The sequence below is a fragment of the Peromyscus leucopus genome, chromosome 16_21, assembly GCF_004664715.2.
Source record: "Peromyscus leucopus breed LL Stock chromosome 16_21, UCI_PerLeu_2.1, whole genome shotgun sequence".
Classification (NCBI taxonomy): domain Eukaryota; kingdom Metazoa; phylum Chordata; class Mammalia; order Rodentia; family Cricetidae; genus Peromyscus; species Peromyscus leucopus.
Window position 1 is genome coordinate 13,816,270 of NC_051084.1, and position 23,501 is coordinate 13,839,770.

General features: G+C 45.2%; 1 protein-coding gene across 1 annotated transcript in view; it reads left to right on the forward strand.

Moving 5' to 3' along the window:
* Positions 1-23,501, forward strand: part of Dnah8 (dynein axonemal heavy chain 8) — a 233,474-nt gene that overhangs the window by 51,162 nt on the left and 158,811 nt on the right. The window contains exons 22-33 of the mRNA XM_028885049.2: positions 3,327-3,439; positions 3,888-3,994; positions 6,862-6,934; positions 8,076-8,271; positions 10,187-10,383; positions 11,791-11,917; positions 13,802-14,037; positions 15,890-15,994; positions 17,325-17,438; positions 18,260-18,322; positions 20,638-20,738; positions 22,537-22,674. Coding sequence (XP_028740882.1) covers positions 3,327-3,439; positions 3,888-3,994; positions 6,862-6,934; positions 8,076-8,271; positions 10,187-10,383; positions 11,791-11,917; positions 13,802-14,037; positions 15,890-15,994; positions 17,325-17,438; positions 18,260-18,322; positions 20,638-20,738; positions 22,537-22,674 — 1,570 coding nt within the window. The remainder of the gene's footprint in view (positions 1-3,326; positions 3,440-3,887; positions 3,995-6,861; positions 6,935-8,075; positions 8,272-10,186; positions 10,384-11,790; positions 11,918-13,801; positions 14,038-15,889; positions 15,995-17,324; positions 17,439-18,259; positions 18,323-20,637; positions 20,739-22,536; positions 22,675-23,501) is intronic.

Here is a 23,501-nt window from a genome sequence, read left to right on the forward strand (position 1 = left end):
GGGTTCAGGGCAGAGCTGAATGCTCTCATTTCAGAGCAGTGGCAGCAAAGGTCACACCATGGTATGTATCCCGCCCCCACACCCTTGATTAAAGGACGGTGTAAGGAGCTCCATGTCCTTTTTTTTTTTTTTTTTAAAGATTTATTGTGTATACAGTGTTCTGCCTACACGCATCCCTGCAGGCCAGAAGAGGGCACCAGATCTCATTACAGATGGTTGTGAGCCACCATGTGGGTGCTGGGAATTGAACTCAAGACCTTTGGAAGAGCAGCCGGTGCTCTTAACCTCTGAGCCATCTCTCCAGCCCCGTCTTTTTGTTTTTAAAGATTTCTTTATTTTTTATTTACATGCATGTGTCTTTGTGAGTGTGAGCCATGTGTGTGAGGGCGTCCGATCCCCTGGAGCTGGAGTTATAGGCAAGTGTGAGCCTCCTGTCATGGGTGATGGGAACTGAACTCAGGTTCTCTGGAAGAGCAGCGGATTCTCCTGAGGGCCGAGCTGTCTCTCAACCCTGAGATTTCGGTCTTAAACTTCCAACTCTGTCCCAGTGTGTTGAGTACGTCTGACTGGGGATGAGAGAAAATTCCTCATCTTACCAGCTATTTAAAGAGCTTGAAATAATTTTGCATTTTTTTTTGTGTGTGTGTTTCCTGTTCTCCAAATGCTTTAGAATTTCTTGTTTTGCTGGAAGAAGCCAGGGCCCCAATAATTCCAGTAAATACATGCTTATAAGCCCAAGCCATAAACTGCTGAATCTGAACCTGTTTATGAGGGCTGTGTGACTTGAAATTCCCTGCTGGGGAATTGTGCATTTTCTGCTTCTGGGTTGGTGTTTAAGAACATGATGGTTTGAGGTTCCCTGAGATTGCCCTGTCATTGGGTAAATTTGCAACGGAAGGGGGCTGGAGAGATGGCTCAGAGGTTAAGAGCACTAACTGCTCTTCCAGAGGTCCTGAGTTCAATTCCCAGCAACCACATGGTGGCTCACAACCATCCGTAATGAGATCTGGTGCCCTCTTCTGGCCTGCAGGTGTATATGCTCTATATAAAATAAATAAATAAATCTTTAAAAAACAAAACAAAACAAAAATTTGCAACGGAAGATTTGTTTAGTTAAAACCAAATTTTTTTGAGCTCTACGTAAGAACTGACTGGGTAGAAGTTTGTAGTTGGTGGTTTTACTCTTTGGCCTCAGAAGGTTTTGTCCCTGTCCGTCAGAGGCCCAGGGCACCCAAACACATGCACTTCCCGGCATCCTCTGCTCAGGGTTACAGTACAAGGCTCTCTGACCAGACTCAGGGTGTGCTGCCAATGCAATGCCGAAGGGCTCTGCCTAGGAGAGGTCAGAGGTCAGATGTGTTAGCTGAGTACCAAGGCACCTGAAGGGGAGCTGGCTGTTTTCAGTGAGCTGGGGAACATTGCAGTCAAACAGAGATCCCACTGAAGTGATACTATAAGAAAGGAGGGACAGGAGGAAGGACAGACAGACAGAGTCTGAGAGAGACTGATTGGATACACTAGGCCCCTGAGTTTGCCTTTTTAATGAGTTCCCTGGTGATGTTCAACCCGTTACTTAAGAGACCACGGTGATTCTCTGTGAGGGACGAGGCCACCAGAGAGCAGTGCCAGGAGACATCTTTTGGTGGAAGCACAGTGTGGGCGGATGCTACTGGCTTCTGGGTTGGGATGCTGGAAACATCCTCCAGGATGGCCCCAGGAGCAAAGGATTGTGGGGCCCCGAGTGTCACCATGCCAACCTGGAAGCCCTGATCTCCAGAAAGCGTGCACAGCATGGCTGTGTCACCTTAGTTTCCCACACAGCTAGTTCACACTAAAAGTGTCAACATCACAAAAGGGTGAGCTCGTTACGTCAGAATGCTCAGGTGTCAGTCACTGAGTGACCTAGAAAGATGTGATGTGCAGTTATCTCACATTCTTTCCTTACTGTTGATTTTATTTTTTCCTTTTGGTGTGTGTGCTGGTGCCCATGTGTGCGTGTTCATGTGGAGGTCAGAGGTCAGTCTCTGACGACATCCCTGGGGATGCTGTCTACCTGGGTTTACTTTTTTTTTTTTTTTTTTGAGACAGGGTTTCTCTGTGTAGCTTTGCGCCTTTCCTGGGACTCACTTGGTAGTCCAGGCTGGCCTCGAACTCACAGAGATCCGCCTGGCTCTGCCTCCCGAGTGCTGGGATTAAAGGCGTGCGCCACCACCGCCGGGCTCTGGGTTTACATTTTTAAAAATTACATTTATGTGTTATATTACGTTTGTATAAAATATATATATATATATATATATATATATATATATATATAATAATTTTTTTCTGTGTGGGTCAGAGGGTAACATGTGGCAGTCTGTTTTCTCTTACTGCTGTGTGAACACCAGGGTAGAACACAGGTCGTCAGGCTGCCACCGAACACTTGTAACCACTGAGCTGTCTCACCAGCCCACACCTGGGATTTAAAAAAGTTTTTTTCTTAACATTTTTTTAATTTTCATTTTTTTTGGCAGCATCTCTTAGTGGCCCAGAATTCATCAATTTAGCTAGGTCAGCTGGCCAGTAAGTCCCAGGCATACACCTATGTATTCATTCATCCACCAATCCTCCATCCATCCACCAATCCATCCATCCATCCATCCATCCACCCACCAATCCATCCATCCATCCACCAATCCATCCATCCCTCCACCCACCCATCCACCCATCCACCCATCCATCCATCCATACATCCACCCACCTATCCATCCATCCATCCATCCATCCATCCATCCATCCACCCACCAATCCATCTTCAGTGTGGGGATTACAAGCAGTTTTGTTTTGTTTTGTTTTTCTCTGAATTCTCAATACAAAGATGGGGTATATTGATGGGATATATTTTTTGTTGAATGGTGTGTCTTTTGAGATGAATATTTTAAATTGAATTCCTAGTAGAAGGAATGTAAAAGAAACTCTAAATACATTTTTTGTAAGACTCTTTTTTTAAAAAAATTAATTTTAAAAAAGAGTTTCTTAGGCAGTTAAGAGCCCTGGTTGTTCTTACAGAGGTCCCAGGTTTGTTTCCCAGAACCCACATGGGAGCTCACAATGGTCTGTTAATCCAGCTCCAGGGTTTCAGTCCCCCTTCTGGCGTCTCCAGGCACTGCATCCATGTAGTGCATATAGATTCCCACAGACAAAACACTCATACACATAAAATAAAAATGAAAAATTAAACAACAACAACAACAACAACAAAGCTTCCGAGTAAGGCTTGGTCACATAGGGTAAGTGTAACTCTGGAAATTCAGGTGTTACAGTTTTGTTTTATCTTCTATGTGCAGAGCAGAGGAAGCATGTTGTTTTTGGAAGCGAGACAGAAGAAGGTGATAGCCTTGACTATGAGGCTGAGACAAAGGAGGTTGACACCAATGACAAGGAAGACGAATTTAAAAAGGTATTTATTGTGGGGTTTGTGGACTAGTGACTCAGGATTGGAGGTGATGAGGAGAGAGAGGAGAGTGTATCCCCCTCTGCCCATCCCCTACACCAAGCATTGAGAAACCCTATACTCAAGTTTCAGTGTGCCTTATGGAATATTGAGCAAACCTGGATTATTCAAACACTTTTTTTTTTTAACGCAATTCTGCTGTTGGGTCTGCCCTCACGTGGCTTGCTAGGCTGTCTCTGCAAGCACTCTTCATACATTAACAAATATTGTTATGTATTTGTCTAAAGAAACCCAGGCAAGAAATGTAGGGTTGAATTTATTTCTCCAGCGTTATTGAAATTGCCTGGTTTATTCTTTCTTGGTGCTCACGTGTCACTTCCAATATTGAGCCGCTGCTTTGGGGACGTTAGGAGTTCACTTCTGGTATTAACTGTAACATGATTTCTTATTACAGGAATGTAAGGAGGTCTATGCTTTCTTCTCTCATCAATTACTGGACAGTCTACAAAAAGCGACACGCTTGTCTTTGGACACGATGAAACGGAGAATATTTGTGGGAAGGCAAGTTGAAAATGTGCTAAGTATGTTGGCTAAACTGCCTATAATAATGTAATTCAATAATACCTTTTATTTCATTATTTACCTGTTTGTTTATTTTTGAGACAGGGTCTTATGTATCCCAAGCTATGTAGCTATACTAGCATTTTCTAAATGAACAGAACTGATCGTATATTATTATTAACGTTCATATATTATTATTAACACCATGGGCAGACAGACAACAAACAGCATGGAGGGGGCTCTGAAGAAGGGTAGAGGGGTGGGAGAGTGGAGGGGTGTGTGGCCAGGGAGTAGGCAGGGCTTTCTTCTTATAGCTCTCTGAGGATGGGGGAAGTTTCACAGCCCGAGTCTGCAGCCAGCAAGCAGGAGGCAGGGGAGGGAGTGAGAAGAAGGATGAGAAGGATATGTGGCTACCCTCTTGGTCTCTGAAGCAGGTGGAGGTGCTTATCTGATGCCTTTTGGTTGGGCAGCTTGCCCTTTTGGGGAGCTTTCTCTGGCTCTCAGATTGTGTCCTTTGTATCTCGGCCTCCTCCTGTTTTACTGGGTCTCGTAGGGAGACAGAGTTGGTGCTCTTTTGTTTACTGGAAGAATGGGGACTGAGTGTGTGCTTTTGGACTTTATCTTTAAGGCTTTATCTTTCTTTTGGTCCCGTCTCTCCATGGGTGCTCCTACACAGACAGGTCTTTTTGTCCCGATGACAGCATTTCTTGCATTCACAAGGAGAAAGAGACCGGAAAGTCTGCATTTTTCAAATAATCTTGTCTAGGAGAGCAATGGGTGTCGAGGCAGAGGCCGCTCATCAGACTAATTCTCATCTCTGTGTGTGGGCCCCTGTGTCTGTGTCTATACACGAGTGGCATTGTTTAAAAAGCAGTTTCTGGAAAGCTTTGACTGGAATCTCTTGTCTGTGGGAAAAAAAGGTAATAACAAATTCCAGAGGCAAGTGGAAACAAAACAGTTGTTAATAAACCGGTCTGCAGAGCCAGCACAGAGAAAAGGCGAAAATGGGCTGGCCCAAGATAGTAGTTTTTAAAGCCCCGGACTGCCAAATTTTCTGTCTTCTCTCCCTACCGGCCAGGACTCGTCCCTGTCCCACATCCACCACCCTGTTGTTTGAGGACATAGAACTGTAGCTTATGAACAGTGTTTGGCTTGGGGCTGTCCCTTTTCTGATGGTGGGCTCCGTTATAGGATATCTGCAATTGTCCAGCTCTCCGTCTCCAGCTGCCAGCTAGGGCAGGGGCCTAGCACCTCCTGCTTCCCTGCAGCCAGGATGGACTGTCAGTACACCTCATACTGAAAATGGACCACAACAATGTATTTCTCCCATGTCTAGTCATGTAGGAGTGTCTATTAAAAAGTGTATGAGCCTGGGTCTGGCACAAACTCATAATCCCAGGTACTTAGGAGGTTAAGGCAGGAGAATCATAGAGGTTCAGGATCAGCCTGGGCAACTCGGTGAAGCCCTGTCTCAAAGTAAGAAGAAAATGAAGACTGGAGATGTAGCTCAGTAGTAGAATATTTTCCTAGCATACACAAAGGCCTCGTCTTAACCCCAGTAATATAAAAATAAATAAATGACATAAAGTATGGTTTCTGTTGGCGATAGCCTCCATTATTACAAGCCTGAGAACAAATTGATACAGTCTAGGGGGTCTTAATCAGATTCGTTTTCTCTGCTAATTAAAGAATTAAAAGGCACAAAAGCTCTAGTGTGTAACAGGCACTGTAGATAGCCGCAGACGGAATCAGCAGGATAAGGAAGGGTTATCGAGGGTGAGGAGACACACGCACACAGCAGACGAGAAAAAGACCTCAGTAAAGCAGAGGGCACCAGGAAAGCTGGCAGCTCCATTCTCTTCCCGAGGGCTGGGGGATTCTAAAGCCTCTGAAGGGCTTTCCTCCCCAACTTTAGGGCTGGCCAGTTTGAAGGAAGCTGGGACAGTTGATTGACCACACACACTTTTGTGTGACATGTCCTGATCCGACCTTGGCTTTGTTGGGCCAGTCCATCAGCAGGGGGTCTGCTGGTGGGAGACAAAAGCCTACAAGGCCTTTGTTTAGAGCTGGCAGGCTTTTGTCTCCAGTCGGGAGGGTGAGGAAGACTCCAGCCATTTTGGAAAGTCACCACCTTTATTACCTAGCCATGCCCCCTCCCTCTGTCTGTCTGCCTACCTGCGAGTCTGTCTGTCCCAGTCTCTCAAAAGAATGCCATTTAGTGACATTGTATGATTAGTTGTTACCGTCGGAAGCCCAGCGCTCAAATATTAGGACATGTATGTGTGATTACCATTTTCCTTTCTGAGAATATCAAATTGGTGTGTTTTAGTTCTGTGCAGTTTATGGTTCTATGATAAATAACTTCCTCTTGGTGTTATTTAGTATTTTAAAAGTACAGTGCCGTTTATTGATTTTTATCACAATTTCAGACATGTAAACACTGTATATTGATCATATCTTCCCCCAACAACCTAGTCCCACCCTCCCCAGGCTCTTCCAACACCCGCCCCCCTTCCTGCCTTCATGTCCTCTTTTTTTTTTTTTTAATTGGTTACCCTGTGGGTCTTACCAGTGCCGAGTGGGTAATGCTGCCCGATGTTTTCGGCTTGATCTCGTGCAGGTCTGGTGCAGGTAGCCATTGGTGCGGAGAGTTAATTGATGCGCGATTCACCGCGTGTCCAGATCACAGCACTCCGCAGCACATTCTTTCTGCCCCCTCTTCTTAACGCCCCCTGAGCTTCCGGGGACTGGGGGTGCGGGAGGGGGTTTGCTTTTCCAGGATTAAAGATGGTCTTTATTTTTAGGATGGAAATGTACAGTGTTAGAAACTGAAATTCAGGTTAACGTTCATTGTCTGTTCATTCTAGCCATGGGCGAAAACGGTCGGAAGATATCATTTCCTTTATAAAAACCGAAGTGCATCTTGCAATTCCTAATGTGGTAAGTCCTGTTTACGGTGATATTTTGGTAATGTATTTTAAAAACACAGTATCTGGTGAGTGTTTAGAGTGTGAGGCTTTGGGTCTCCAGCATTGCAAAAATAAGTTAAATAAAATTTAAAAAAATTGTATGAGAACTAGACTTTCACTTAGAGTAAGACCTTGGTTCTGGGTGTTTTTATTTTATTTTACTTTAAAAGTTTATCATTTCTTTGTGTGTGTGTGTGTGTGTGTGTGTGTGTATACACGTACATGAGTACAGTACCCATGGAGGCCAGAAGAGGGTGTCAGATCCTCTGAAGCTGGACCTACAGGTGGTTATGAGCCACCCAGCATGGGTCCTGGGAACTGAGCTTGGGACCCATGCAAGAGGTACACTTTCTTCATCCCTGAGCATGTACCTTTACTTCCCCTAGACTTGACTAAGAATAAAAATGTCATCATTTATGTCTTTTATTAAAACCTTTGAGCTGAGGTGTAGCTCAGGGGTAGAACATTTGCTTAGTGTATAGAGGGGCACTGGGTTTGATCCCTAGCAACACTTACACATGCACACATCCACCCTGCTTGTAAACGGCTCATGGTATGTTCTGTCAGTTAGCAAACAGAAAACATCAAAATAAAATCACCTTAGCAACCGTCCCTGTTCCGACTCCAGCATCATGAGGAGCCCCGTTGAATATCCCAGCGTGAAGGGAAGCTGCACACAGTGTTGTGAAGTTCCTGTGTTTTCCAATGGCAGCCCAGCCAGGAACCCCAAACCACACAGGGTCGTCTAGGTGCCACCAGGAACCGCCTGTGACCCTCCTGACACCACACCCACTGTCTGACCTCCTAGAGGAGAGCTTTGTAACAGCTTTGACACGTTTCAAAGAAGCCAAAGGAATCACAGTACTTTGGCTCGTCCTGTGACTTTGGTCTGCTGATGTGGATTCCTGGACCCTTTTGGCCAGCGGCAGTGGGTAGAACTGGGAAATCTCCAGGGTGCTGGCTGTCTGCCGTACCTCCTGGCACAGCCCTCACCTGAAAGCAGCCTGCCACAGGCTCTGACTGCTCGTGGGGAGTTGGATGACTAGAATCAGAGGCGGCGGGGAGGGCTGTTTGTGCCCACAGGATCACGCACAGGCTGCTGCTTCCCGCAGGTAATGGTTCCCAGCCTGGACGACATTCAGCAAGCCATCAACCGCATGATCCAGTTTACCCTGGAGGTCAGCAGAGGCGTGGCCCACTGGGGACAGCAGCAGGTCAGACGGATCAAGTCGATTCCTAACAGTGCCTCTCGCAGCGGGACGGATCAAAACCACCCAAGCACGGGGAAGCTGCTGAAGAGGGAAGACAGTAAGGAAATTGCAACGCCCAGTTAGCCCGTAGACGCACACAGTCAGTTCTTTCTAGTTTTTGGTCCTAGGTGGACAAAGGTTTGTAGTTTTATCACGGTTTTGTAGCCATCTTGAAAGGCAAAGGGTGAAAAGAAACCCCAGCGCCGATTCTCCTTTCCGAGTCCTATGTGCTCTCCTCATAAACCATTGTGCCTTCCACAGCTGCATGATGGGTAATAGCCCCCGATTGCTAACAAATGTCTCAAAATATGAAGGAAGAAGCAGATAGGGTCTTACTGTTTTTAGGTTTATTTTATGCGTGCAAGTGTTTTTCCTGCACGTCTGTTTGCACCCCATGTGTGCCTGGTGCCTACTGAGATCAGAAAAGGGCACCGAGTTCCCTAGAACTGGAGTGTTGAACGGTTGTGAGCCACCACATAGATGGCTGACTAGAACGGAGCCCAGCTCACTCTAAACCGCTACAGCCCCTCTTCAGCCGTAAATGTGGTCTTTTAGACAGCGAACTTCTCAGGAACACAGAACACGGACCTACCAGTGCGTGCCACCACCTCAGTCAGCTAGCTAATCAGATTAGGCCCGCGCCTTGTGCTTTCTTTTGCGTAAATCTAGTTCAGTAACAGAGCAAATGGGATTACAGGCGACTGGGTAAGCACCATCGTTCCAGTCAACCAAGCTGTTGTTCCGATGCAGGAACCTGGGCCCCTAATCCCGTGGTGTGCTGTTTCAAGGGAGAAACGGGGAGTCTGTAATTTCACACGAAGGCTCATGCTTTTTATTGTCAGAAACTGGTTTATGTTTTTTTCCCCCTGTTGGTTTGTTTTTTAATTACTGCATGGGCCAATCAAAAGCCAATAGCCAGTCTTGGTGGCACCCACCCACCCATCGTCCTAGCACTCAAGAGGGAGATAGCTGTAAGAGGAGCAGACAGGGTCAAGGACCTCTTTAGCTACATTGCAAGTTCAAGACCAGCCTGGGCTATTATGAGAGCCTGTCTCCAAAGGAAAGAGGGGAGGGGCAGTGAGATGGCTCAACAAGGGAAGACCCTGGCTGCCCAGCCTGACACTACCGTCCGAGTCCAGTCTCCGGCCGGAGTCTTCCACACGGTGGAGGAGAGAACTGACTCCCACATGCTAATCGCTGACCTCTGCAGTATGGCATACCTGAGAAGACACACACACACACACATACACACACACACACACACACACACACACACATGCACACGCACATACACACATGCACACACACATACACACACATGCACACACACACATACACACACATACACACATGCACACACATACACACATACACACACACATACACACACACGCACACATACACACACACACACGCACACATACACACACATGTACAAACACATACACACACATACACACATACACACACACGCACACATACACACACATACACACATACACACATGTACACACATATACACACACATGTACAAACACACACACACACGCACACATACACACACATACATACACACATACACACACATGTACAAACACATACACACACATGTACAAACACATACACACACATACACACATACACACACATAGACACACACACACACACACACACACACACTAAACAATAGGAGTTTTGGAGCTGGTGAGACGGCTCCATGGGTAAAAGCACAGGCCGCCATGTTTGACAGCCTGGTCTCCATCTTGGGAACGATGTGGTGGGAAGAGAGAGCTGACGCCTCCCTGTTGTCATCTTGGCTTTCAAGTCAGTGAGTTAATATGTAACCAAACCAACCCCCGACCACACACACGTATTATTATTATTTTTTTTTAAAGACCCCTGTCCCTATGACAGTTGATAATCCCTTTGAGTTAAATATAGATGCTGTCTACATTGGAAACGTCTGCTTTCAGGGTCATTCGAAGAAATCATCCCCGCCAGGAAGCTGAAGAATTTCTACCCTGGGGTGGCGGAGCACAAAGATATCTCCAAGCTGGTCCTCCTCCTCTCCTCCTCTGTGAATTCCCTCCGGAAGGCGGCCAACGAGGCCCTGCAGGACTTCCAGAAGTACAAGACCCTGTGGACCGAGGACCGGGATGTGAAAGTGAAGGTGTCTTTCCACTGATGGGGTGGTTTGGGTTTGTCTCTGACCCTTGAGAGGTGTGTGTGTGTGTGTGTGTGTGTGTGTGTGTGTGTGTGTGTGTGTGTGGAGATGGGGTGGGGGTAGGGGCAGAATGAAGCTTCTGTGGATTGTGAGAGAACTCTGAACAGAGGGCAGGAACTCAGAGATGCCAAGCATCAAGCTAGGCTCACAGTGATGCCCTGAGGCAGGTTGACCACAGTGAGACTCTGGCAGGCCAGGCTGCTTATACCTGCTTCCTCATGAAGTCCTAATGGCAAACCGAAGTTCACTTCCCCCGGAGTTCCCCTGGGGAACAAATGAGTTTCTCTACCTACAGAGCATGAATGGCCAGCCCTAAAATAGCTGCCCTGTGAGAGGACTGCGCTAGCATGGATGATACCTTTCCCGTGGGCTGTGTACACGGGCCCCCTTCCTTTAGACCTTTCTGTCACATGCTCTCTAGCCCTTCCAAGAGGCCGTCAGCAGCATGGACCGTTAGGGCAGACATGCATTCAGTTGGGTGGGAAGTGACTGGATGCTTGGTGAGGGTCCCATGACCCTTGCTGCCCTCTCCTTCTGTGAGGGAAGGTCAACAGCCAACAGTTAAGCCCATCGGTGATGATCTTTTGCAAGCTGACCCGGCTTGAACACAGAGGACAGCCATGCATGGTAGAGACACAAGGGTCTCTACCACACCCAGACTAACCCGTGCCGGTGTCCCGTGTAACGCCTTCATGCAGACTTGTTATCCTAGGGCCTACCAGGACATCTTGTTCTTGTCCAAGCCATTGGCTCCTGGCATGGACAAGTGTATAAAAGGGTCTGAGCTGCGGTTAGGGCCTCCCGGAACAAAGGGAAGGCAGTGTGGCACAGTCAGTGTCTACGCGCACAGGTATGACTGGACTACCCTGTAACTTGGACCAGAATGTATGTTGTCGTGTAAGGGAGCAGAGGGCTAGACTATAAAGGGAACTAAGGAAGGGTAGTGTGTGTGTGTGTGTGTGTGTGTGTGTGTGTGTGTGTGTGTGTGTGTGGTGTATGTGTGGAGATGGGGTGGGGGCAGAATGAAGCTACTGGGGATAATGGGAATATATATAATATATATATATATATATATATATATATATATATATATATATATATATATATATATAATACTACTCCCTACTCCCTGCTGTGCTCAGGGCTCAGCCTGTAGATGTGAATCCATGGAACCAGTTTCAGCTGGTTCAAATAAACGCTGCTTCCTAGCAGAGAGCCTTAGGGTCCCATCCCCCTCCCGGTCCGGGTAATCCCGTTATAGAGCAATTGCAGACTTCCAGCTCAGCTGTTAGAAGTGTGTGTGTTAGCCTCCAGAGGGCTGAAGGGAGCATTAACTGTCGCCTTACCTGACAGGAGTTTTTGGCCAACAACCCATCCCTGACTGAGATCAGGTCGGAAATCCTCCACTACGCCACGTTTGAGCAGGAGATCGACGAGCTGAAGCCCATCATTGTTGTGGGAGCCCTTGAATTGCACACGGGTAACGTCACCCATGGTTCTGGCAGGTCACAGATGCGGGGTCAAGGGGGACACTGAGATGGATAGTTGGGGTAAGGAGTTAGTTATTAACGCCATGGACAGACGGACAGACAGACAGACAGACAGCAGCATGGTGGGGCCTCTGGGGAGGAATCAGGGCCCATGGCAGAATTGAGGTCCCTTCTTATAGCCCTCTGAGGATGGGGGAGGTTTCGTAGCACAGGTCGCAGCCAGGCTATCTGATTCCAAGGCAGGGGATGGGGAAAGGGTGGGGAACAGGATGCATGCCCATCGATACCTGCTTTGACACAAACTCACCTCTGTAGCTGAGAAACCTGGGCCCCTGGAAATCTGGCAGCTAGGGACACACAATGGTGGCATCTGTAAGAGGCGGAGGGCTGATGCAGGGATTGTGGCCAGACTACTCTTGTAGTCTGGTCTTGAGTCTAAGAATTACTTAAAGTAGTATCTGTATTTTACAAGGTAACGATATTTTACTTTGGATGGAAGGAATATCAGGATATGATCCATGAAATGGTATTTGACTCAGCAAGCAGCTTTGGTATAATATGGTAAATGCCAAGTAGTTCTAGGCCATTCATATTCTTTTACCCCCCTTTTTTCTTTTATTTTTTCCTAAGGCAGAGTCTCATTTAGTTCAGGCTAGCCCCAAACTGAATATATAGCTGAAGATGACCCTGAACTCGTGATCCTCCTCCTTCTCTTCCTCCTCCTCCTCCTCCTCCTCCTCCTCCTCCTCCTCCTCCAGTTTTTTGTTGAGACAGGGTTTCGTTGTGTAACAACCCTGGCTGTCCTGGAACTCACTTTGTAGACCAGGCTGGCCTCTGAGATCCACCTGCCTCTGCCTCCCAAGTGCTGGGATTAAAGGTGTGCATCACCACTGCCCAGCCTGCCTCTATGGTCTGAGTGTTGGGGTTTAGATATGAGCAACCACACCTGTTTATGCTGTGTTAAAGTATAAAGCTATGGGGTTGAAGTGATGGTTCACAGATTAAGAAGATATACTGCTTTTGCCGAGGACCCAAGTTTGGTTCCCAAGAACCCATGCCAGGTGGCTCACAGGGTCCAATGCTCTCTTCTGGCCTTTGTGGGCATGACTCTGCCCCCATACACACACACACACACACACACACACACACACACACACACACACACACACACACACAACTTAAAAATAAAAGATCTTTAAAAACTAAAATGAAAAGTGTAAACCACGAAATCCATGATGCTGCTGGCTTTTCAGAATGGACTAGGACCAGGGGACAGTAGGAGGCCAAGGATGCCCTTTCTACTCCTCATTTCTTCTTCCCTCTGGTTTTTTTTTTTTCTGCTTTACAGACTACTCTTGACTCCCATCCCAACGAAAGGACTCTTCAGATTGGTTCTTATGGGTCTGAATTGGGCTGGGATGGTCAGTCAGGGTGGAGTCAGGTTGTATAAATATTCTAACCATGGGGTAACACAGGGAGTAGACTAGAAGGCTAGCTAGTGCCGTGGTTTGCTGGGAGAAGCGATGGATTTCATTCCACAGAAAGGGGCTTCCCTAGAGGGAGCTGGAGGGGACAAGTATGGCCTGATGGTAGGGTGTCCAGAGCAGAGCATGGCTCACCCAGCAGCACTACCCATTTAGAAACCCTGCCGCACAGTCTGTCACATCCTTCTCCTGCAGCCAGATTTGAAGGAGCACTCTTTGAAATCTCGTAACTTTCCAGCATTTCTAACAAGCTAGGCATGCTTCAGGTGACCAGTAGCCACTTGTGGTCAGTGAATACTGAATGGGGCAGGACGGCTGAGATGGCGAGATTCACAGGACACACAGCAAACCATTTCAGAGTTCTGTTTTCATCTTTCCTGTCCTCCCCAGAGCCAATGAAGTTAGCCTTATCAATCGAGGCCAAGGCCTGGAAGATGCTGCTCTGCCGATATTTGAATGAAGAATACAAAAAGAAAATGTCAGACATGATAACATTTATCAATGAATACTTGAAAAAGTTGTCCAGACCCATCCGTGACTTAGATGATGTTAGATTCGCCATGGAAGCTCTGTCTTGCATTCGGGAGAATGAAATTCAAATGGACATGACTTTGGGGCCCATTGAAGTAAGAAATGATTGCATCTTGCTTTCCCGAAATGCTGTTTAAAAATGGAAGCAAGCTTTTAAAAAGTGATTCTGTAATACATTTCTTCATCTAGTAGCTGGAATAGTCTTTTCTGGTATTGATATCTTTGGGGGAATTCTAATGACTTCAACACAGATCATATACAGAGGAATATTACCATGCTTTATTGGGCTTGACAATGTTCAGTATTTGATACCAATACCAACAATTTATGGGAGGTATTGACTACACTCTTTAATATTAATTTTACTTTGTTAGGTGTCAGTTCTCCAAATATCTTTGGCTTCCTAGAAACCAGTTGTTGGTCTGTCTTATGAGCATACACATGCCATGGGTAGGAGAATAGTAAGACCTCATGTAGACTCAGTAGTCACCTGCCGGAGTTTAGATGAACAGGAGAGAATGTTAGGAAAAGTACTATAGTCTTTCCCTATTTCAGCAGTGGTAAATCACCAGAGTGCAAATTCTCAGTGGCTTAGGACAGACTTATTGGCTTCCAGGCTTACACATCCATTACCTTGGTCCTAGAGCTCATTGGTGATGTCATTGTTTCATCTGTCACAAGTGTCTTATTAACTAACAGTATTTAGAATATATAATCCTTTTGACTCTTAGTGATAACGGGAATCACTCTCGTTCCCCGCGTCTTATATTCCCCCCAGCAGCATATTCGCATGTAGCTTGCAGTGTATGGGGAATTGGCGCTCTCCCTGCCTCCTCTTGGTACCCGTGTTAGTTACCATTCTGTGGCCGTGGAAATGCACCATGACTGAAAGCGACTGAGGAGGAGTCTATTTTGGTTCACCGTTCCAGAGGGCTAAGAGTCCATCATGGCAGGGGGGTGTGACGTCAAGCAGCGGGCACGGTGGCGGTAACAGGCAGCTGAGTGTTCATATCATCAAACACAAGCATAAAGCAGAGAGAGAGAGAGAGAGAGAGAGAGAGAGAGAGAGAGAGAGAGAGAGAGAGAGAGAGGAGAGAGAGAGAGGAGAGAGAGGAGAGAGAGAGAACTGGAGGGAGGGGAGAGCTTTAAGCTCTCAGATCCCTCCCTAAGTGACATACTTCCTCCAGCAAGACTGTGTGTTCTAAACTTCCCTAAACGGTGTCACCAACTGGGCACCAAGCATTCTCAAATACCTTAGCCTGTGGGGGACATTTCTCACTTCACCACCAGAGAACCCAATGTTTGCCAATACTGTTTGCTTCCTGAGCCCATTTAGAGTTTCCGTCTCTTTGGTAACTAACGGTTCACATCATTTGCTACCTTAAAGATCATAATATGTGGGAGTTTGGGATGCTGACTCTCTACCTCTCACTATTTAATAAATTATCATACACTTAACTTCTTCCGCCGACATTCTTTCAGTAAATCCAACTGATAATCCACCCTTTGACTCATTTTAATTTCTTTTCTCCTGGGTAGGCACACACATCATCATTTCTCTCCATTCCTTACATCGTTAACCCCCGTCTTACTGTAAGGGACACCGTCTCATAGGTAGTGTTCCCAGATCAAGGAGGAGAAAGACAGAAAATAGCTCTAAGGGTATATTGCCTAAGATGGAAGTTCTCCTTGTGATCTGCCTGCATCTCCACCAGGATGACCTAGCTGATAGTGAAGTGAGGGTGTCCGAGTCTGGGATTATTCTGAGTAAGCGTTGTGGAAGCTGGTGAGCATCTAAAGGCTTCTCCACAGCTTTAATTGGGGAAAGCATGCTAGTGGAATTCCCTCTCCTCCTCGGAGATGCCGTGTTTTCAGCATGTCTTCCAAGCTTCCGGTGCGTACATGACTTCTTCTGAGGTGTTCCTGCTCTCTGCCTCTGCTTTGCAGGAAGCCTATGGCATTTTAAACAGATTTGAAGTGGAGGTAACCAAAGAAGAGTCGGAGGGCGTCGACACCTTGAGATACTCCTTCAACAAGCTGCAGAGCAAAGCTGTAAGCACACGCTTAATTCTGTCTTTCCATCATGTCATGGCTTCCAGGAAAACACATGCTGAACTTTTAAAACCATCACTTGTAATAAGTTTATTGATATACAACCTGCACACGGAAGACGAGCCATTTCTTTCTAGTATATCCACAAAATTGTATGAAAACCACCGTGACCTCATTCTAGAACAGATTCATTATCCCCCAAAGAAACCCTGTGCCTGCTAGCAACTGCTCCTCGTTCTCTGCTTCACCTCAGCCCTGGAGCACTTTCTGTGTCCGTGGATTTATCTTTTCTGAATATTTAATGCAGATGGAATTATATGCTACGTGGGCCCGTGTGAAGAATCTTTAACTTAGCATTCATTTTCAAGGTTCATCCACAGTGCCCCAGGCACTTCATTTTTCTTCAGTTGCTAACGACATTAAGCATCCGTCCTGTGACCGCTTTATTGGCCGTTTGTATATCACCAGAGATACATGCATATAAAGCTGCTGCTTGTTTGCTTGTTTTAATTGAGCTTTTCTTTCTTATTGTTAAGTTTTATGAGTTTTTAATATATTCTGGGTTCCTTATCTCATAGATGACTTGTAAATATTTTCTCTCTCGTTCTGAGGATAGACTTTTTACTTTATTGATTGGTGATGCTGGGAATAATCAAACTCAGGCGCCTTCATCCATGCTCAGTGGAGTTCTGTCTCTGAGTTATATCCCCAGCTCCAATTATTTCACCTTCTTGGTGGCATCTTTTGAAGTACACCAGTGGTTTTATTTTATTTTATTTTAATTAAAACCTAATCAATCCAGTTTTTTTCTTTTGTTGTCTGTAATTTCATATCATATGGAGGAAATCATTGACGGATCCAGTTATACAGAATCTATGTTTTCTTAGTTTTAGAATTTTAGTCTTTACATTTAGGTCTCTGATGCTTTTTGGGTTAACTATTTTTAAGATATATTCATTTATTATGTATATGCTGTGCTGCCTGCATGTATTCCTGTAAGCCAGAAGAGGGCACCAGATCTCATTACAGATGGTTGTGAGCCACCATGTAGTTGCTGGGAATTGAACTCAGGACCTCTGGAAGAGCAGCTGGTGCTCTTAACCTCTGAGCCATCTCTCCAGCCCTTGAGTTAATTTTTATCTGTGGTGTAACAGTTCTCTTAAATCACAAAGCAGAGAGACTTCAGTGCCCTCTAAGTGTATCTGGGTCATTCATGTGTATTATAACAAGTGAGCAGTCTATGGCACATAAACTTGCTAGAGAGGAATTATAGTTTTCATCTTTAATACATCACTCAGACCCTCACCCTGAATATTCCTTTTGATTCTAGGTTTCCGTACAAGATGAACTTGTTCAAGTGCAACCCAAGTTTAAAAGCAATCTGCTTGAGTCGGTGGAAGTTTTCCGTGAGGACGTTATAAACTTCACAGAAGCCTATGAGACGGTAATTTAAACGTGGCAGGCTGCGTGTTACAGTGTCTGTGATATGTGACATAAAGAGGGACTCATCTTGAGAAGTAGGTAAATTGGGTGTTAATGACCCAATCTGCATATTTACAACTATCCATAAAGGGACTGACTGTTCCTCTGAGCGAGCGGACGTTATAGAGAAAGAAAGCAGATTTGACTGTTGAAATAAGCAGTGATCTAGAAGGGTGTGGAAGGAATGAAGGGTCAGGTTTTGTCCTGTTTCAGGGATAGGATTCTTACAGAATTTCTGATGGAGGGGAGGAGGGGGGGGCTGAGCAGTCATACCGGCCGCTCTTGCAGAGGATGGGCTTTGATTCCCAGTACCCGTGTCGTAAAGAGTACTTACTGCTCAGTCATGAGGAGTGGAGTTTGGAAATAAGCATCCATGCTGGGCAGCTCACAATGCCTATACTCCAGCTACAGGGCATCTGATGCCCTCTTCTGGCCTCTGAGGGTACCTGTGGTCATGTGTACATTACTGCCCACCCCCAGACACACACACATACACACACACACACACACACACACACACACACACACACACATGCACGCACCCAGATACACACACACACACACACACACACACACACACACACGCACCCAGATACACACACACACACACCCAGATACACACACATACACACACACACACACACACACGCACACACGCACACGCACGCACGCACGCACATGATTTAAATCTTCTTAAAAAATAAAGTGAGTTCTACATAGAACCAGTAAGCTGACACATATATTGATCAGGAGTAAGAATGGAGATAATATTATTTCTTACAGGAAGGACCCATGGTTCCAAATACTCCACCCCAAGAAGCTAGCAACAGGCTGCAGATATTCCAGGTAAAAACAGTTTCTTCTGTCACACTGACAAGGCTGTATTTTAAAATGTGGTTTTAGAGGAAATGTTATGTTTTAGCTTATAATAGAAAAATTAATGTTTAAAATACACATAAATTTTAGTTGCAGTCTAATTGTGTGTGTGTTCATATACACATATGTACCCATGTATGCAGGCACATAGTGGCCAGAGGACAACCTTGGTGTTGTTCCTTGGCATTATTGACTTTTTTTTTCTTTTCTTTCTTTTCTTTTTCTTTTGAGATAGGGTCTCTCAATGGCCTGGAACTTACCAAATAGACTAGGCTTGCCACCAAGCCCCAGAGATCTGCCTCCACCTCCCCAATGCTGGGATTACTAGTTTTGGCTACTATACCCAGCCTTGCAGTCTAATCTTCTAAACAGTGTTATTTGTCCCTCCCTCCTTCCCTCCCTCCCTCCTTCTCTCTCCAGGCTGTACACAGAATCTCAGTATTGTTAGAAAATGGTTCCTTGACTGTGAACTTAATACTTTGTCCTATTTCTTAGCATCTCTGTTGATATATAAAGTGAAGAAAATTGGTAGTACAATATATTTTATCAGCATAAGAGTTTGAATGTTGGGTGGTCACTTTGCTGCTTACCTTTTATTCTCAGCGTCAATCTTCCTTGTTATATGCATACTCTAAAGCTTCCATGGTCCAGACTATGTAATATTCCTTGGGTCAGACCAATCATTCATTATCCTTTTCTGTACCCAGATTACTGAGAACATCCTGAGAAGCATAACACGTCCATTTGGATGACGTTCTTTAAATTCATGGAGTGCTCAATGAATTTGCCCTCCACAAGCCCTAAGGAATTCTGTTCTCTGTTTATGTTCCTCTCTTTTACAAACCCTATTTCCTACAGTGACTATGGAATACTTTTATATTTCCTGTCCCTTCTGTACTCTCAACCACTGAAGGGGGATGATGGTTGGAGAGATGACTCAGTGGTTAAGAGCACTTGCTGCTCCTGCAGGGACCTGTGTTTGGTTCCTAGCACCCATACAGTGACTCAAAACCATCTGTAATTCCAGTTCCAGGGTGTCCAATGGCTTCTTCTGTCTACTTTAGGCACTGCACATACAGTGTCCATATGTGCATACAGACAAACACTTGTACACATAAAATAAAAATAAAGCAGAGATTCGGTTAGGCATGGTTGTTATCTCTAAGCTGCTAAAATCTGACGGGGACACAGGAGCTAGAGAACACGATTCTGAAGCCACACTGTGAGTGCCGTCATCTAGTTATGGAAACTTGGGATTTGGAAGCAGGGCTACGGGATTTCCCAGCCCAGATGGGAACTACTGGGACAGGCAGAGAAGGCTCCCTGGAAGAAGAGGCATCTCAGATGCATTGTGGAGGAACAATCAGAGTTAGACAGGGGAAGGAGAATTTACAGTTTGTGTACAGGCTCAACAGTGAGAAGTAAGTGGGGGCATTTAGGGAGATGTTCACTCGGTGGAGAAGGGAATTCCATGGGACTTGTGTGGAGTGCTTATATTGTAACAGTTAGATCACTACTGTTGTATCCATGCCTTGAATATGGTTCATATTTTACCAGTCAAGTAAGTGTATGCTAATCAATTTTTAATTAAAAATATTTTAAAAATGAGGGTGCTTGAGAGATGGCTCAGGAGTTAAGACCTCTTACTGCTCGTACAGAGGGCCTGAGTTTGGTTCCCAGGACCCACTTCAGGTGGCTCACAACCACCTGTGACTCCAGCTCTGGGGAAATCTGTTGTTCTCTTCTGGCTTCCATGGGCACTACACATACACAGGTATACATGCACACACGTAGTTAAAAATAAGTCTTAAGAAAGGAAAAGATGTGTGTTGCCCTTGGTGTTACTATTGAATCTGTCACTTTATGGGCTCTCTCTTGCCTAAAGAGAAAACAGGCTGGCTCTATTTTGCTAATGCTTTTTTCACTTTTGAGTCCTGGGGGAGAGAGAGATTGCTAGTCTAAAGTAGTGAAAAAGCCTGAATTACAGATTTTTAAGATACCATTTTATTACTTTCAAATGTGCAGACGGGGATTTGAAATATGGCATTTCTGGAGACCACTTAGTTCATTAACGAATGAATTTAATATAAAATAGATGCGTATAGAATGCTTGAAAGTAACTTTCTGAAGCGCTCTGCCTTCCTCTGGTGACTTGGATAAGAATAAATTTGCCCCACAAATCCTTCTTCCCTGTGTATTACCCTTTCTCTCAATTATAATAAATTATACTTTAATGGGATCTGAATTAATTCCATGTCAGTAAAACTTTAAAATCTTTGTTATAGGCCAATTTTGATGATCTATGGAGGAAATTTGTTACATACTCATCTGGGGAACAACTTTTCGGATTACCAGTGACAGACTATGAAGTTTTGCATAAAATCAGGTGAGTTCTGCAAATGTACGAGTGTTCCATGTAAATCAATAAACACTGCCCATATGCAGAAGACATAGCTCAGGATGCACCTGAATATTCCCCTTATACCTAATATGTCTGACTTGTTAGATGCATACATAGTCTCTGTGATGGCTCCTTTCAGCTGTCAACTTGATGGCCTCTAGAATCACTTGGGAGAGGGACCCCCAGGCCATGCCCATGGGGAATTGTCAGGTTGACTGAAGTGGGAAGACCCTCTCACTCCGGGCAGCCTCATTCCCTAGGCTGGGGTCCTAAGACTGAGCTTTGGCACTCATCACTTCCTTCTTTTTGACTGTGGATGCCCTGTGACCAGCTGCCTCACCTTTCTCTCTCTGGAGGACAGTAACCTCAAACTGCGAGCTAAAATCAACAAACAAACAAACACACACAAAAAAACCCCTTCCTTTCTGGAGGTTCTTTTGCCAGAGTACCTTGTCACATCAACAGAAAAGTAATATCCATATATAAAAGAAAGTGTTCTGGAGAGGGTGGAGAGTCCGTTGCTGTAATTCTTCTGGTCTTGCCTAAAGTTAGCTCATGACTTACTTTCTCTTTTTGTCAATTTTGGACAGTATGAGTGAATCACAGGTACTGCAGTTTTGATCCTAATGCTTGATTTCTCTTCTGACTACATTTACATCAAGGGTGCTCTGCCGACATGGATTGTACTGAAATTAGTGGTTAAATAATTTGCTTGATTTTAAGCAATGTATCTGGGATTTAAACAAGATGCAGTTAATAGAATCTTTTCTCAGAAGCAGTGTTAAGACTGGGGCATGGCTCAGGGGTAGAGCTCTGGCCTAGCATGTGTGAGGCCCTGGGTTCGATCCCCGGCACTGGGAGGGGGTGGGGCATTGCAACAGTGCTTTTAGAGTCTTGGCTGTCGACTTTCATCAGGAGATAGGCAAATGATAAGACAGATGAGTGAATCCGCTGTTTAGGGTAGATGCTTTTATTCTCCTAACACACCCATCTCTGAGTATGACCCATTCACCAGGTATGTTAGAATGGCAGGCATCTGGTTCTCATCTATGGCTTATTGAATTAGGCTGTAAGGTAGGGTTCTAGAAAATTCTCTCTTTTACACGAGCATTGAGTAATTCTTACTTACACTCTTGGTCAACATGGTAATCTCCATCCAATATAGCAGGCATATAGCCATCTGACTCAGGGACCTTTTTTTTTTTTTCCCTGAGACAGGTTTTCTTGAAGTCACATAAGTTGTCCTCTGATCTCCACACACATGCTATGGTAAATGTATACACACACACACACACACACACACACACACACACACACACACACTTAAAAATAAATGTGACATAATTTTTAAATAAAATAAAATGTCACTATAAAAATGGTCCATGTGCCAGGCATAGTGGTGCACTCCCTTTAATCCTAGCACTCGGGAGGCAGAGGCAGGGAGATCTCTGTGAGTTCAAGGCCAACCTGTTCTACAGAGTGAGTTCCAGGACAGCTAGAGCTACATAGTGAAACCCTGTCTCCAAAATAAACTCAAACACAGAACAACAACCAAACAAGGTAACTAACATTGTAGAATGTGGCTTAGCATTAGAAAAGAGTCCAGATTCATCCTTCACAAAATAATCAAAGCATTTGTTAATGCTGAGTGACTCTGTGATATTGGATGCTGTGGGCCTTGACCTTATGGAAGGGACTTGAACAAAGACTGTGTATTGGAAGCCACCGTTGCTGTGTGCATCTTGTGTTGAGAGACTTAACACACCATGATTTTGTTCCTCAGGAAAGAACTCAACTTGCTTCAGAAGCTGTATGGACTGTATGATACTGTCATGGGCAGCATCAGTGGTTATTATGAAATACTTTGGGGAGATGTGGACATTGAAAAGATCAATGCGGAGCTTCAAGAGTTCCAGAATAGGTGAGCCTTGGTCACATGAGCTGGCTTTCTTATAGTGTTTATCTTACAAGGCCCCTGTTAGATGATTTACAAGCTGAGGCTGGAGAGACGGCTCAGGGGTTAAGAGTGCTTCTTGCTCTTTCAGAGGACCTGAGTTCAGTTTCTGGCAACCATATTGCGTGGCTCAGAACCACTTGTAATTCCCAACTACATGGCACCCTCTTCTCATCTCCCTGGGCACTGCATGTGTATGGTGCACACATGCCCACATATAGACACCTCCGCATAATTAAAAATAAATCTTAAAAAGAGGTATTTCAGGGGCTGGAGAGTTGACTCAGCAATCAAATGCACTAGCTGTTCTTCCAAAGGACCTGGGTTCTATTCCAAGCACGCACATGATAGCTTACAACCATCTTCCAGTTCCAGGGGATCCGATATCCTCTTCTGGCCTTCCTGGACACGAGGTACACAAGTAGTACAGAGACATACATGCAAGCAAAACACTCATACACATAAAATAAAAATTAGAAGAAAAGATGTAGGCAAACTTTTCTTTCCTGCCTACCGGTTCCCAAATAACTGACACAGAGACTTAGTATTAATTATAAATCCTCGGCCGATAGCTCAGGCTTATTAGTCACTCACTCTTACAATTTAAATTAACCCACTTCTATTAATCCACATTCTGCCACATGGCGTTACCTCTCTCTCATCTTGCACCTCCTGTTTCCTCTCCATGCCAGGCAGGGGACTCCTCCTACTCCGCCCTTCTCCTTCCCAGTGTCTTTAGCCTGGCTGTCCCACCTAACCTTATCCTGTCCAGCTATTGGCCATTTAGCTTCTTT